A 13,426-nucleotide genomic window follows, 5' to 3' on the forward strand; every position below is an offset into this window, starting at 1 on the left:
CTTTGTATCGCGAGCAGTCACAGTAATTAGGAAGATTGTCCACAACGACTATGACAATGTCAAGAAAATCTGTCAAATTGCGCAGTGGTTGTGAAGCAGCGGATTCGGAATTGCGATCAAGTGTAAGAGATAACTTTATCAAATCAAGAATTGTAAAGAGAATATGCGAACTGATTTGAAAATTTTCATCTGCTCTATAGCTCTTGTATATGTGAATGGCGTTCTCAAGGTAGCCGTAGAGTATGTCTGAATAACTGTTAAATTCTCTCGTTCCTCTATAACCCTGGTCTATGTGAGAGGCGTCCTCAAGGTAGCCGTAGAGACTGCCTGAGGAACAATATTCAGTGACCAGAGGATTTCTGTTCCCTAAGAGTAGCCTGAAAAACTCATAACTATCTTCTTCCTGATACACTACATGTTTGACGTGAGTTAATATCATCTTGGCGGTGTCTTCAGAGTCACAGTAGTAGACATACTTTGCCAGAAACTCGTGTACGAACTGCTCCCATCTCTTTTCCACATCTTTGATATTTTTCTTTGTGTCGATTTGCTCTATAGCCGCTGAAACACTGATGATGAAAGCCCCTCCTATAGCAACCCCGGCGCCCACCACGACAGGGGCGGCCAGTCCTCCAGTGGCTGCAATCACCAGCGCGACTGCAAAACAAGCTTTTACACAAACGCACCCATTTATGCATGCGCACGTACACGCACACACACAAGCACAAAGCGTTGATCTTTTATAAGGTGTGTTACTTTGTACAACTGAAATTTATTACATGCTAAGAAGGTTTTCAGTGCATCAGGTCAAAAAACGTTTGCAAAAAAACTTTTTATCTAAGCAAAATACTCCTTTTAACCGGTAAATAATATGCAAGTTAACTTTGCAAGAAATTTATTTGTTATAGGCAATGTGTAAGAACAGGCATTCTTTAGAATACAAAGGCAATGTATACAATGCCGGAAATGGGACGTTAATGTATGAAATACATCATATTTATACATTTCCTAAGCATTCTATGTAATACCTAAATGACAAATCAGCAGAGTGTAGAATAAACTTTCCCGCCAAATTATTTTTTTCTCTTTCTTTCGCTCGGATCTTTGCTTACTATGTGTGGAACCACGAGTGTGTAAGTAAGTGTACTTGGTTTTCCGCAGCAAACTTCCATTCATTGTGCGGAGTATGTTGCCGCTACAATAGCTTCCCCGTAGTGTGTTGTGCGAAGACGGAAGAACAGAATGCAGCATAAAGGCAAGAATCATGACATTCTGACACGTGACAACGGTTACAAAAAGAACCATTTTAAAATGCGACCCAATACTGCTAAAATTTGTGCTTTTCTAGCAAAAACCACATACAAAATGTTAGTGAATGATGTGACAAAGGCTAAAACGACTACTCAGAGGGAACCACGCGCCTATTAGCTGCTCAAACGTTAAAATGGAATGATAGTCGAAAACAAAAGTAAGTTAATTTTTCGTGTTAAAAAGACATCAGTGCTATCCAGTTTTGCTTCAGAGATTCTGTAACATTTGACAAAATTCACGATGCTCGTTTGGCCATTGGCCATGAAGGACAGGACAGAATGTTGAAAGAGCTGGCACCCAAATACAAAAACATTACCTGTCATGACATTGCACTTTATATTCACCTTTGTAAGTCATGCAAAAAAGGAAACGTGTCAAAAAGGCACTGTAGTGAAGCCTACGTATTTTCTTATTTCTATTTCCGCTGTGAGGTGGATCCAAGCGATCAAATTGTTGTAAATCTTCTGGTTTGACCTGGATCAGCTGTAATACCCAAATGTTTGGACATTATTCAAGGTCCAAAATAGATGTCAGTTCATCAGATAATGTTAACTAGTTAGCACGGCGCGAGTGACCAAGACTCACCTGCTGAATAAGTAATAGGATTTTTTAAAGATAGCTTGAAGAAGGAAAAAGGGAAGACAATCATTAACGGTCGCTGGTCAACCTCTTCACTTACTAGAGATACAAGGCAAATTCCGAGACTCTGCGTATTGCGGAGAGGAGACTACGTCGTTCCAGAAAGGTGCAGTATTCATATTTTTATATACCTATGAATTGTTGTATAAGATTCATTTTTCCTTTATTCTTTATATAGGTATGCATTCATAATTTGTTTATGTTTTAACTGTCAATAGGCGCAGTCTATGGACCATGGAGTGCTTGAAGTCTTAGGCCGAAAGTGTCTGTGCCAGGGTACTGCCACTGAGTAGCAGCCTGGCAGATGTCATGTAGTATTTGGAGGCTAAAGTGTATTTTATCCTACAGTATCAACCAAGGACCATATTAAAGAACAAATGAGGGAAGTTATTGTATATGTGTGGTGTGTGTCAAATAAGTGCACCCGTTGAGCCAGTATTGAATCAAGAGCTATCGATTCATGAAGATTTTCAACGTATTTAATAACGTTATATGATGTTTAAGACAAATACTACTAATAACATGTCTTTTAAATAATTAAACCTGCTTTTGGCTTGCATACAACTATTTAAATGTTTAATTTATTATGCAGACTAATCACTATGGGAAACGGGCAATACATACAAAGCAATAAAAGCTAGAGGTGTGTGGCCATTTTCTCTGGGCTGCAGTATATACACACAAGATTTTGATTTAGATATAGCAATATACCAAATACTGATCATCTGACATGGTAAGTAGAAATCAGTAAGATTTACCTAGACCTGCCACAGCAATACCAACTCCTGTTCTCCTCCGCTTCCGTGACTTCTCGTGAATTTCTTTGAGAATGTCGATAAACTCTTTAATGTCTGATCGGATCTTTACTATCAGTTGTTTCATGCTCTCGATTGCTATATTGCTGTATAAAGAGCAAGAGCAAAATGTAATATAGATTACAGCAGTGATGCCCAACCTTTTTCGGCCTGCGGGCCATATCCATTTCGGACAGCCGTGTCGCGGGCCACTTCACCGCAAAAATACAAAAAAGAAAAAAACATAGAACAGATACCATTTTTATTAGAAGCAAGTTGTACTTACCATTAATTATGTAGTAATTAATGAGATATTTGAAGTTTTTTTATTATTATTATGATTTACATCAACAAAAAAATAAACATAACAATGAAGGTGGGTCTTACACAAGACATAGACATTTCCCATGCCATTGAGCATACAACTATTACAATTACCACTGATATTCCCTAGAGACTACACATCCTAATCCCTACTAATTTCACTTTAAAAAAAATAACATAACATCAGTTTTACACAATTCTTAAATTTGTATACCTTTTAGAGGAAAAAAGTTATTATTACAGTGCTATATATGTTGTTCCATCATTGACTGAATCTATGATGTCACACCCACCTGTATTTCACAAATAAGAAAATTTTTTTTCCTTTTCCTTTCTCTTTCTCCTTTTTCCCTTTTCTTCTCCTTTCTCTCTCCCCTTTTTTTCTTTTTAAATATATGATATGTATTGTCTATTTATCATTTGTACATAGCAATAGAGATAGAAGAGAATAGAGTAGAATATGTGTGTGAGCGAGGGTGTGAGTGCATATGTGTATGTGTTTAAAACATGTTTTTGAGATATTTGAAGTTGTCTTGTTAAAATAAAAGTTAGAAATTGTCTGAAAATACATTTTAATCGAGGTACCCTAAGGCAATCCGTCCTGATTTCCACAGGAAAATGATGAAATTCAAACGCTGTTTTGGTATTGCTTCCTTATCAGAACACCATTGTTTTATACCTTGCTAGAAAGCCCGGAGTCTGTATTTTCAATCTCTTTAACGACTGATTCAAATATTAATCAATCAAAAGATCACTAATCCCCTGTGGAATGCGGTGTCCCTCGTTCTCAAACACTGGTTTCCTCCCAAGACGAAAATCTAGAATGAAATCCATCGAAAGATTGAGAGACGCCCCTAAGTAGGGATAAATACTTCTTCTTCCCTTTTTTTCGTTTTTTTTTTTCTCTTAGGTTTTCTTTATTACTAACATGCCGATTTCCTTTACTGTGGGCAGAAGCTTCGCGGGCCGGACGGCACCGTGTCGCGGGCCAGATATGGCCCGCGGGCAGTAGGTTGGGCATCCCTGGATTACAGCATCGAAATACACCAAAAATTAGTTTATGTTGTGTCAAGCTTTTCTTTTCACATTTTCAAAGGCGGTTGTCGTTGGTACAGCAAGCCCACCATGTTCAGCTAGTCAATGCTGCCTGATGTTTGCATCTGCTCACAACTAGAGACTACTAATTTCCATTCAGTTATTCCACAGATCTTTGAGCTGTTGCTAATGATTATTCTTGGAAGACATGAAAACCAATGTATGAATCATTAAAGGACAAAGACTGCTCTAGGACTGACCCCGTAAATTCTGATGGATCCTTGTAAGGAGTAAAGTAAGTCTGCTCTTCGGAGCTGCTGGGAAAGTTCCTGTGTCAAGTAAGAACAGAAATGAGCTATTTTACCATTAAAGTCATTATCACCATTACCCATCATCCATTATTCGTCATCCACCTATAACTGGTCAGTTATCCTTCAATCAGCAATAAAGCCGTCATTTTTTACCATCCTTTTACAGACAATGATATCAATCTCTAGTTTGTCCATTTATTCTTCATTTCCTCTTGATACATCCCCACTTCATAATCCATCTATCCATTTATCCTCCATTCATCAACAACAATGCTTCAATCTATTCACTAATTCATTCTAAACCTATCCTTTATCCACTCTCCATTAATCATTTGTCTATCTTTCAAATGTCTTCCATCCTGCATACATAAATTCTTCCTTATTTCATATTTCTATTAATGTTGATACCTTTTATCCATTCTCCGCTTTTCCCCCTGTTATTTCTCCAGCCTTCATTCGCCCATCAGTCATCTTCTTCTAACGTTTTTGTTGTTGTTGTTGTTGTTGTTGTTGTTGTTGTTGTTTTAGGACCTCAATTTGTCAGAAACCTGTGTAAGGAAAAAATATATTTATCTGATTTTAAGAACAATGACTAGTCTAAAACTAACCATGTGTTGACGTCCATTTGAATTACAGCTGATATCAGTGCCTTCTAAAGAATGCCGCACTTCTTTGACGGTTTTAAACGAGCTTTAGAGAGAGTTAGGCCTCAACAGAACACCACGAGGATACAAAAAGACTTGAGGCCTCCGTCCAACTGAGCGTATTGCAGACTGTTATATGTTAACCGAGGTCTACAAAACGGTCACTTTCTCTTAAAATTATCACACTGCCATAAGGCGTAGACGTCGACCATATGGAACTTTGCAATCAAGAAGCCGAATTATGTCAAGGGAGGTAATTATTAGTTTGTCGAAAAGTTTTAATGTTTTAACGTGCAGTCAAGTTTAAGCTTCAAGCATTAAAGAAAGACAAAAAACAAAAGACAAATACCGTGTTGCACTATTCTCTAAAACGTGAACCACTTATAAACAAAAATATTGGAATCATTATGCGTTTATGCCTAACTATCGTTTATTCACTTAAAATTTAAACAGGATTACAAGTAGTGATTATCGTGATCTGTATCAGATTTGCATTTGCGAGCATCCAGCCCAAAAGGTAATGGGAAAAGTCAAGCAGCAATCGCAATCAATCCGTAAAGAACGATTTTTGTGACAAATTAACATTACAACCTAGATGAATGTGCATCACGTGTAACATTCTTTACTTCCACACAATAACAGTGGCAAGCTTCTAAACTCAGGTTTTTCCCGATGCCGCTCCATCTACAAACCTCACCAAGCGTGGTTGTGACGCGACAAAGACTATAGGACAGTAACGAATCCATTCATGCAACGAAATGTAATGTTAAGCTTTACAACACCATTAACTCAACTACTTGCATCCATTCAAGCAAAAAAAAAATGTACTTTAGTAAATAAAGGAAATATAATTAAGTAAAGAGACAAACAATATTTATAAAATATATATGACAGTGTATAAAAAGCATGCAAACAAATTTTTACAAACTTTTATGATGTCGTGGTTAAAGGACCAAGGACGTGCATCCACTGTTGAATCTTGATTTGTTCGAACCTTTCTCGTTTGGATAAAACACATATTTTTCCGCACAATCTTGTACATATATATATTTTACAAAACTAAGTTCAGTTAACAGATGTTCTTTATGGCAAAGCCCAGTTCACAGATATATTCTTATAGTACAATTCAGACCACAGATCTTTCTATAAACATCAAAGGCCTACAAAACACAACTTTGCAAGAACGATGACTCAGAGCTCGATCAGACAAATTTTAATCAAACACTCCAATGGACTCAATAACTTCTAGATACTTCTTTTCTCCTCCCTTGATCTACTATAGAAGGGCGTCTGGTCTCTGTCCCTTACGTTCTTGATTACAACTGACATTAATCATTATTTTGCAGAGATGCACAGTGAAAGACCAGTACTCAGCCCTTAAAGTACTATGCATGAAGATTGTTCAGAAATGGTAAGTCTACTTACAGTTGGACATGGGTCATTAGGATGTGGATTTAAACATCACGTTCAGAGAAGGTCAGTGAAGGTTGTGAGGCAACACACTGACACATGCCCCACTCGCTGGGAGATTATATTTAGCAGGTGTATATCAACAGCAGTGTTAAACCTTGGAGTGCTGTCACTTGGAGTGCTTGGAAAGCGAGTCTTCTTGGTTAACCGGGTACTAACAAGGGCTGCATCTTGACCTTATTTTTAAGTGACCCAATAAGATATCGAATGACGAAGCAAACGTCCAGCACAGGACATGACGACCGTCGCGAATGTTGTAAAAAAACACGGTTGTTATAAATTCTTTGACCCTCTTTACAAGGCTTGTATTACACTCCACATAGAGAGGGGTGGCTGGGACGATACTTTTTGACATTGACTAGTTAAAAGTCTTACAGGTATATGCTGTCGCCACTGATTACAGTCTTGGAGACTATATACACCATGAACAAAAAGTACACTAGACTGAGGTATTTAGTGGCGTGGTAGTGACTTGAACCTGTTTCTTGTAAACTAGTGAGGGAAAGAAGTCTGGTAGCTGGATATGTGTAGCGCGCATGCTCCCAGGATGACCGGGTCATGGGAGACGACAGCAAAGAACGGTGACACCACCATGAGTGAGAGAGAAAGAAAGATCGTGTACGTGTTATTGCAAGTGGGTTTGTTACAACTGGTGTGTTCTGGTGGCTTTACAACCTAATGATGGCTACACGGTCCACGAAGACCGCCTTTTTTCCAGTTTGGATGGTCTCACACAGTTGCAAGATCAATCACTTGGCCTAATGAACTAAAATAATAGACTAAAGATGTAAGATTCAGCGCCAGCCCCCAAAAAGAGATGCAGCACCTGTATAAAACTAGAAAGAAAGTGCATTTTCAATTAAATTTCTTTCTTCTTCGATAGTTCGTCAAACCGGATTAATCATCACGTTTATTTTGTTACCATATAAATAGGCTACAACCAAAGTGAAGGTGTATCACAATAATATTTCAAACAATTTTAAACTGTTTACTCGTAATCCCCAGTGGGGATATTTAGAACAATTTTGCTAAACAAAATAATAAAACTCACAATAAAAATTGCACACAATGTCTAGTAAGCATTGTGTAAAATATAGAAAGAGTAAACGCAAAGAAATAAGCAATATGAGCGGCCTTAAAATAAACTGTGCTACAAAAAGTGTAGACCATAGTTATAAAAAAGGAATTAAATAGAATGAGAGGTTTAAATTCAGTTACTGGTTTTATTACTTGTTCTGTAACTCGAAACCAGATGAGACCTGGCAACACTTGTGCGTTCCTCATGGTGACAAAATGCTTGCCTTGTACTCAGACATGTAAGGGTAAGGAGAAACCTCTCCTTCATAAAAGGGATTTAAGTAGTGCAGTCTACCCCCGCTACAGACTACCACACTCACCGATTGAGGGTTTGTTTTTCAAACAAGGAGGACAAATCGTGACTAAACACGCGCAGCGTAGGATTACGGCCCCTATCCGCACACAAAGACATGGCAAGTTATTGAAATAATAATTTGTGAGCGTAAGTCATGATATAAACTGTGTAATAACTATATTTATAGTAATATATTTACAAGAAAGTGCATCATCGACTACTACTACCTGCAGTTGTAGAAGCAATGTTAAATAGTAGACTGATATAGATATTTCTATCTCTCTTTTCTTGTTGCGCAAATATTTTTAGTCCATAAGCCACTTTTTCATAGCATAACTCATACACTGATAATGAAAATAAAATAACATGGCATAACGGTATTTGATGTGAAGCGAATGTGGCAATTTCACACAAAACAAGTAAGATCTACTCTCTTAACCACCAAATAATACATAACCCATAATGTGAACAAGGTAACATTAAGTATCATTTGTGTTCTGACAATTAATCCCACTATCAAGGCCACCATGGTTTCAGTACGCCGTGTATAAAGTTAATAGACTTGAAGCAAGTTGTGTAAACAGTCAAGTGTTTGATCGTACCGATTAAATTCATTTACAACACAGGTTTAATAACATTAGTACAAGATACTAGTCAGTTCTAACAATGAACTGTATGGTCGTTAATGACGAGAAAAGATTGGTTTATTTAATGAGATCTTAGAGACCTGGGCTCATTCTCTAACAGTCTACAACAGTAAACTGATCACCTACTTCTCATCACTTTCAACAGAGTCTCAGCAAAGTGAAATCCCGTTGTGATAATTGCATTACACTACTTTTTTAAGACAGCGATACTGAGTATAATAAAAATATATCTTAGTTATAAGCGTAATATTTTTTCATATTTTCAAATTAGGAGCACAAGAAACAAAAGCAGATGCATAGACGCAAAAGGGAGGCTACATAGTAAGCAGCTTGAATCGCTTGGGTTGCCGTTCCTTGTCTACCACACACCGATCAATGATGTCGCATTTCTGAGTTGCACCAGCACACTCCTGAATGACGTCATATTTCTGGTTGCACCAGCACACCACTGAATGACGTACACTCAGACAGTAAGTCTGTGACGCTCCACGCCTCCAGCCACACCCTTTGCCGCGCAGACAGCTTCACAGTCACGTGTGAAATACAGTTCACTCCCAGCTTATCGCTGCCTTCGTGTGACTGTGAGTAGCCGCTGTTAAAATTATCCGAACAGAGCCGAAGCGACGCCCTTCCCCGCCCTTCGCACCTGAGCGCTGTGGCCACAAACAGGTAGACACCTGCGACAGGAGCGGTGAAAAAGCCATTCTGTGGGTTGTAGGCCTCACCCACGTTCGTCAGACAGCCGTCCATGACGATGCGGCGTGGACTTGGAAAAGACGCGTCGCTCCTGAGTGTAGCATGGAAAGCCACCATTGTGCTGCATTTTCCTGAAAGATGAAAGGAAAGAGTAATAAAAGACCTTCACGTGGATAAAAAAAGGATAAAAATTTCAGTAATGTTCGAACTTGTTTTCTTATCGCTAACGTTGCCCCTAGCTGGTAATTAGCTTATATCAAACATTAAAGACTGCTTTTAAATCTCACGCACGTTTGTAAGTTTCAGTTGGGTTAGATTGGGTTAGATGACATCAATGGATGACAGTAAGACAGATATTACTAGTCATTACTTCGTACCTGTATAGAAGGGATATCTTACCTTTCACAGCCAACAAATCACGGCTAAGTGTGTCATAGTCCTTCTGGACTCTGTCGTTCTCTCTTTTTGTGGCCTCAATCTCGTGCTTAAGTTTGTCAATGTCCGTCTGTATGGGAGAGTTATTTCCCCTAAAGTTTTTTACTTCCTGCTTAATGTCAGCCATGCATTCAATGATAGTTGAAATTTCTCTCTTGACCGTTTCAAGATCTTTCTGAATGGTGCCGATGTGTTGTTCTGTCTGTAACTTATCCTCCTCTACATTAGTTGAAATGTTTCTCTTAAACATTTCAAGATCTTTCTGAATGATGAGGTTGTGTTGCTCTGTCTTTAACTTGTCCTCCTCTACATTAGCTGAAATGTTTCTCTTGAACTTTTCAAGATCTTCGTGAATGGTGCTGATGTGTTGTTCAGTCTGTAAATTGTTCTCCTCTACATTAGTTGAAATGTTTCTCTTGAACGTTTCAATATCTTTCTGAATGGTGCTGATGTGTTGTTCTGTCTGTAACTTGTCCTCCTCTACATTAGTTGAAATGTTTCTCTTAAACATTTCAAGATCTTTCTGAATGGTCAGGATGTGTTGTTCGGTCTTTAACTTGTCCTCTACATTAGTTGAAATGTTTCTCTTGAACGTTTCAAGATCTTTCTGAATGGTGGCGATGTGTCGCTCTGTCTGTAACTTGCCCTCCTCTACATAACAAAGCTTTGTCTTAAGAATCCCTAACTCTTTCTCCAACACCTCATTGGGTGTCTCCTCAGGCAAGTTGTCAATACATGTCTGCATTGCTGACAACTTGCGTTTCACATATGACATTTCAGATTCCAGATGAACTATGTCGAATCTTAATGACTTGACACGAGTCTCACTTTCAGTCTTTACTACAGACTCGCCCTCGCCACAGACAGGAACCGTAAATCGGTTGAAGTTTGTCTCCCCTGGAAGCTGAGTACCGTCACACACACTTCCTACATAGGCCTCCACACCCTTCATATCAATGGCCGATTCGTCGAATTCAGGAATTAAAAATTGATTCTGGTCTCGTTTTCGTTGCTGACAATGCCGAAGGTCGTCATCACTGAGGAGTGCCTGCACATCATTCAGAGAGATTGCGTTTTTCCCTTCCCTGCTCTCTTGCTCAGACAGAAGCGATATTCTGCTGTACTTTTCACGGTTAGTAACGATGTCTTCTTGTATCTTTTTGTCCAGCTTTTCGGCAACTTCAGCCAGCGCCCTCTGACCTCTCTCCTCCGCTTGCATCACCAGCGCCTTCAGGTCGTCTGCGCGTCTACTGATGACGTCAGCCACCGCTTTCATCTCCCGCTGCAGAGTCTCCTCCTCCTCCCTCATCGTCATTAGCGAGGCATCCAGCGCCTTGAGGTGTTGTTCAATTGTTGCTTTATATGTAGGGTCTATGCTGCTTTGAACAGACTGCTCGCAGCTAGGGGTCAGAGGTGTCACTTGGTGACCGGAGGTAAACTTGTCGTGATACCGTTGGCACTGGGCACACATGTGACCACAGTTAGTGCAGCTGTACTTGGCCTCTTGACCTAGGTCGCATACTTTGCACGTCACCGTTTCATGATTCAAGTAAAAGTTGGTCTGAAAGAAGAAATCAGAGCCAGGTACAATAACAGAATATTTGCGTAGGTCGCACCGACCTAACAAATTAAATTCAGTTGTTTGAATTTTCATGTTCTTACGCTATTTTATTATATCTCTGGACACATGAGTTGACAGAGCAAGGACAACTACTAAATTCTGAAGCAATCTACAAAAATTATACTGAACAGTTTGTTTCCTTTTCAAATTCTGAAATAATAATAAATAAATAATAAATTCTGAAATAATAATGTCTTTTCTAAGTTTTAATTTTTTTTCTTTTTATGTTACACCATGTACAATCTTTGTATCTTTTGGAACTGAATGTGATTGTAAATCAGAAGATTATTACCCAGTAATTACATCTTTCAATAGTGATAATCTAACATGTGTCCTTTTTATGCACGTGTATGCATAGGCTGATTTTAAAACAAAATGTTGCTGAATGTATTAAAAAAAAATTGTTGGCTCACCTGAAACTGAGAGACACCGCCAGGTGGAACTGTAATAACTGTTCTGCAGCTTGGACAAGGGAAGGTCAAGGCAACTGTCTTGTCTCCGTTATCATCGTCGTAAACTTCATTTTTTAGGGATGCCTGTTAAGTCATGACAACGAAGTCCCCAAATAAAAAGTGTAACGGGAAAATAAATATAAGCCTAACAGTCTTTTTTGATTTCCTTTGATTAAGGAAAAAGGCAGAATTTCAACATGTAATTTACAGTTTTAGCGAAGCTCAAGAAGTAAAATTGCGATAAAGAATTTACTTTTCAAATTTTACTAACATAGGAATCACGTTATGTCAAGCAGGAGTCATAGCGCTTAATAAAAAGTGACATTTGTTTCGTCTGATGAAAGGGAAGTGAAAAAGATGGGGAGTAACTCTGCTCTTGCTTTTGTGGTTTACAGTTAATTGTTGTCTCCCCTAGAATATATATATATAAAAAACCCACACTTTATCGATTTCTTTTATCTTTGGAAGGAGAGTTACTGAGTTGTCAAGATTCATTCGATGAAGGTTTGTAACCGAAGACAACTGCACTCAACCGGAGAATTTCGAAAATTGCTTTTTCTGGTCATACTTTTAAATGAAAAACATGACTGACCCTAAATTTGCACTTTAAAAAAGAAGAAAAAAAAAAGGACTAGTCATCAGATAGTTCAGACCAGTTCTGGAGAATGAAGTAAATATGACTAACAGTTTTATACTGACCGCGTGATGTTTCTCGAGATCTTTCAAGCAAGGCAGGCAGAAGGTGTGAAAACATGGCAACAGTTTAGGATTGCGGCCCTTGTACGGCTCCAGACACACGCTGCAAATAGACGTGACGTCATCAGTTGTACCGGCCGTAGCCATCGCCGTTGTAGTTGTCTCAGTTGAAATGATTTTGAAGGTAAAAATGAAAGACAGCAGCAAGGCGAGGGCGAACACAAAATGTCTCACCGAGCTTTCAACAGCGGGTGTGAGTTGAGTTCCGCGTCGGGGAGAGATAGTAGCCATGGAGATACCACGTGACTGGAGCTTTTCTGGGTATTTGTACCCTCACCCTGATTTGTGTCTAGTGGTAAAGGTACTATCACAAGTGTCTTTAGAGACATGTTGTCTTTCTAAGCCCTGACACGTCGAAAAGTGTTCATAGATATAAGATCTTTTTCAAGCAAATAACACTAATGATTATTCACATTTAGACAGAATACATTTCTTACATATCGTTAAAATATGATCTCACTTACTTTATCAACACAGGTGTTTTTCTCATAACCCACTTGACGCATTTAAAATAGAAGTCAATAAATAAAAATTAGTATTGAAATTAAAGTCCTTCAATCAACAAAGTTCAACTTTTGACTTACCACTTCAAAATGAAAGCTTCAATGTTAGATTAGCGGGCACATTCATTGCAAAATAAAACGAAAACTGATGATATGTCCGGTTCTATAGTTACAGGATATAGTCAGAGATATTATGAGTGATTTAGAACACACCAGCAATAAAAGTTTATCAAAAGTTGTACTCGTCTCTTATATGAATAAATTCATTTCATAAACTTAATTTGTTACGGCTCATTCGGATTGTTTGGAGGTTATAATTATAAACAAAAATTAACAGAAAGGGTTTGGGGTGCCTTTATTTCCAAAAATAATAAATACTAAGTTCTGGGGACCCTTTAGTAATTTGTAAATGACAA

At 38.4% G+C, this 13,426-nt stretch overlaps 1 protein-coding gene across 1 annotated transcript; it reads right to left on the minus strand.

Annotated features, from left to right (window-relative positions):
- Positions 1-7,624: 7,624 nt before the first annotated feature.
- Positions 7,625-11,332, minus strand: LOC112566932 (myosin-13-like). The gene is made up of 2 exons (XM_025243361.1): positions 9,643-11,332; positions 7,625-9,374 (listed from the first exon to the last, which is right to left on the minus strand). The coding sequence occupies exons 1-2, from the start codon at positions 11,330-11,332 to the stop codon at positions 8,968-8,970; spliced, it is 2,097 nt and encodes a 698-aa protein (XP_025099146.1). The 3' UTR covers positions 7,625-8,967.
- Positions 11,333-13,426: the final 2,094 nt, after the last annotated feature.

The sequence above is a fragment of the Pomacea canaliculata genome, linkage group LG6 (assembly GCF_003073045.1).
Source record: "Pomacea canaliculata isolate SZHN2017 linkage group LG6, ASM307304v1, whole genome shotgun sequence".
Lineage (NCBI taxonomy): Eukaryota > Metazoa > Mollusca > Gastropoda > Architaenioglossa > Ampullariidae > Pomacea > Pomacea canaliculata.

What these genes read in the sequence shown, in the direction of transcription:
- LOC112566932 (XM_025243361.1), bottom strand. Translation starts at nt 11,332, where the DNA reads ATGAAAATTCAAACAACTGAATTTAATTTGTTAGGTCGGTGCGACCTA. An exon ending in TGATTTGTTGGCTGTGAAAG is followed by an intron (nt 9,375 to 9,642) that starts GTAAGATATCCC and finishes TTCATCTTTCAG; the next exon opens with GAAAATGCAGCACAATGGTG.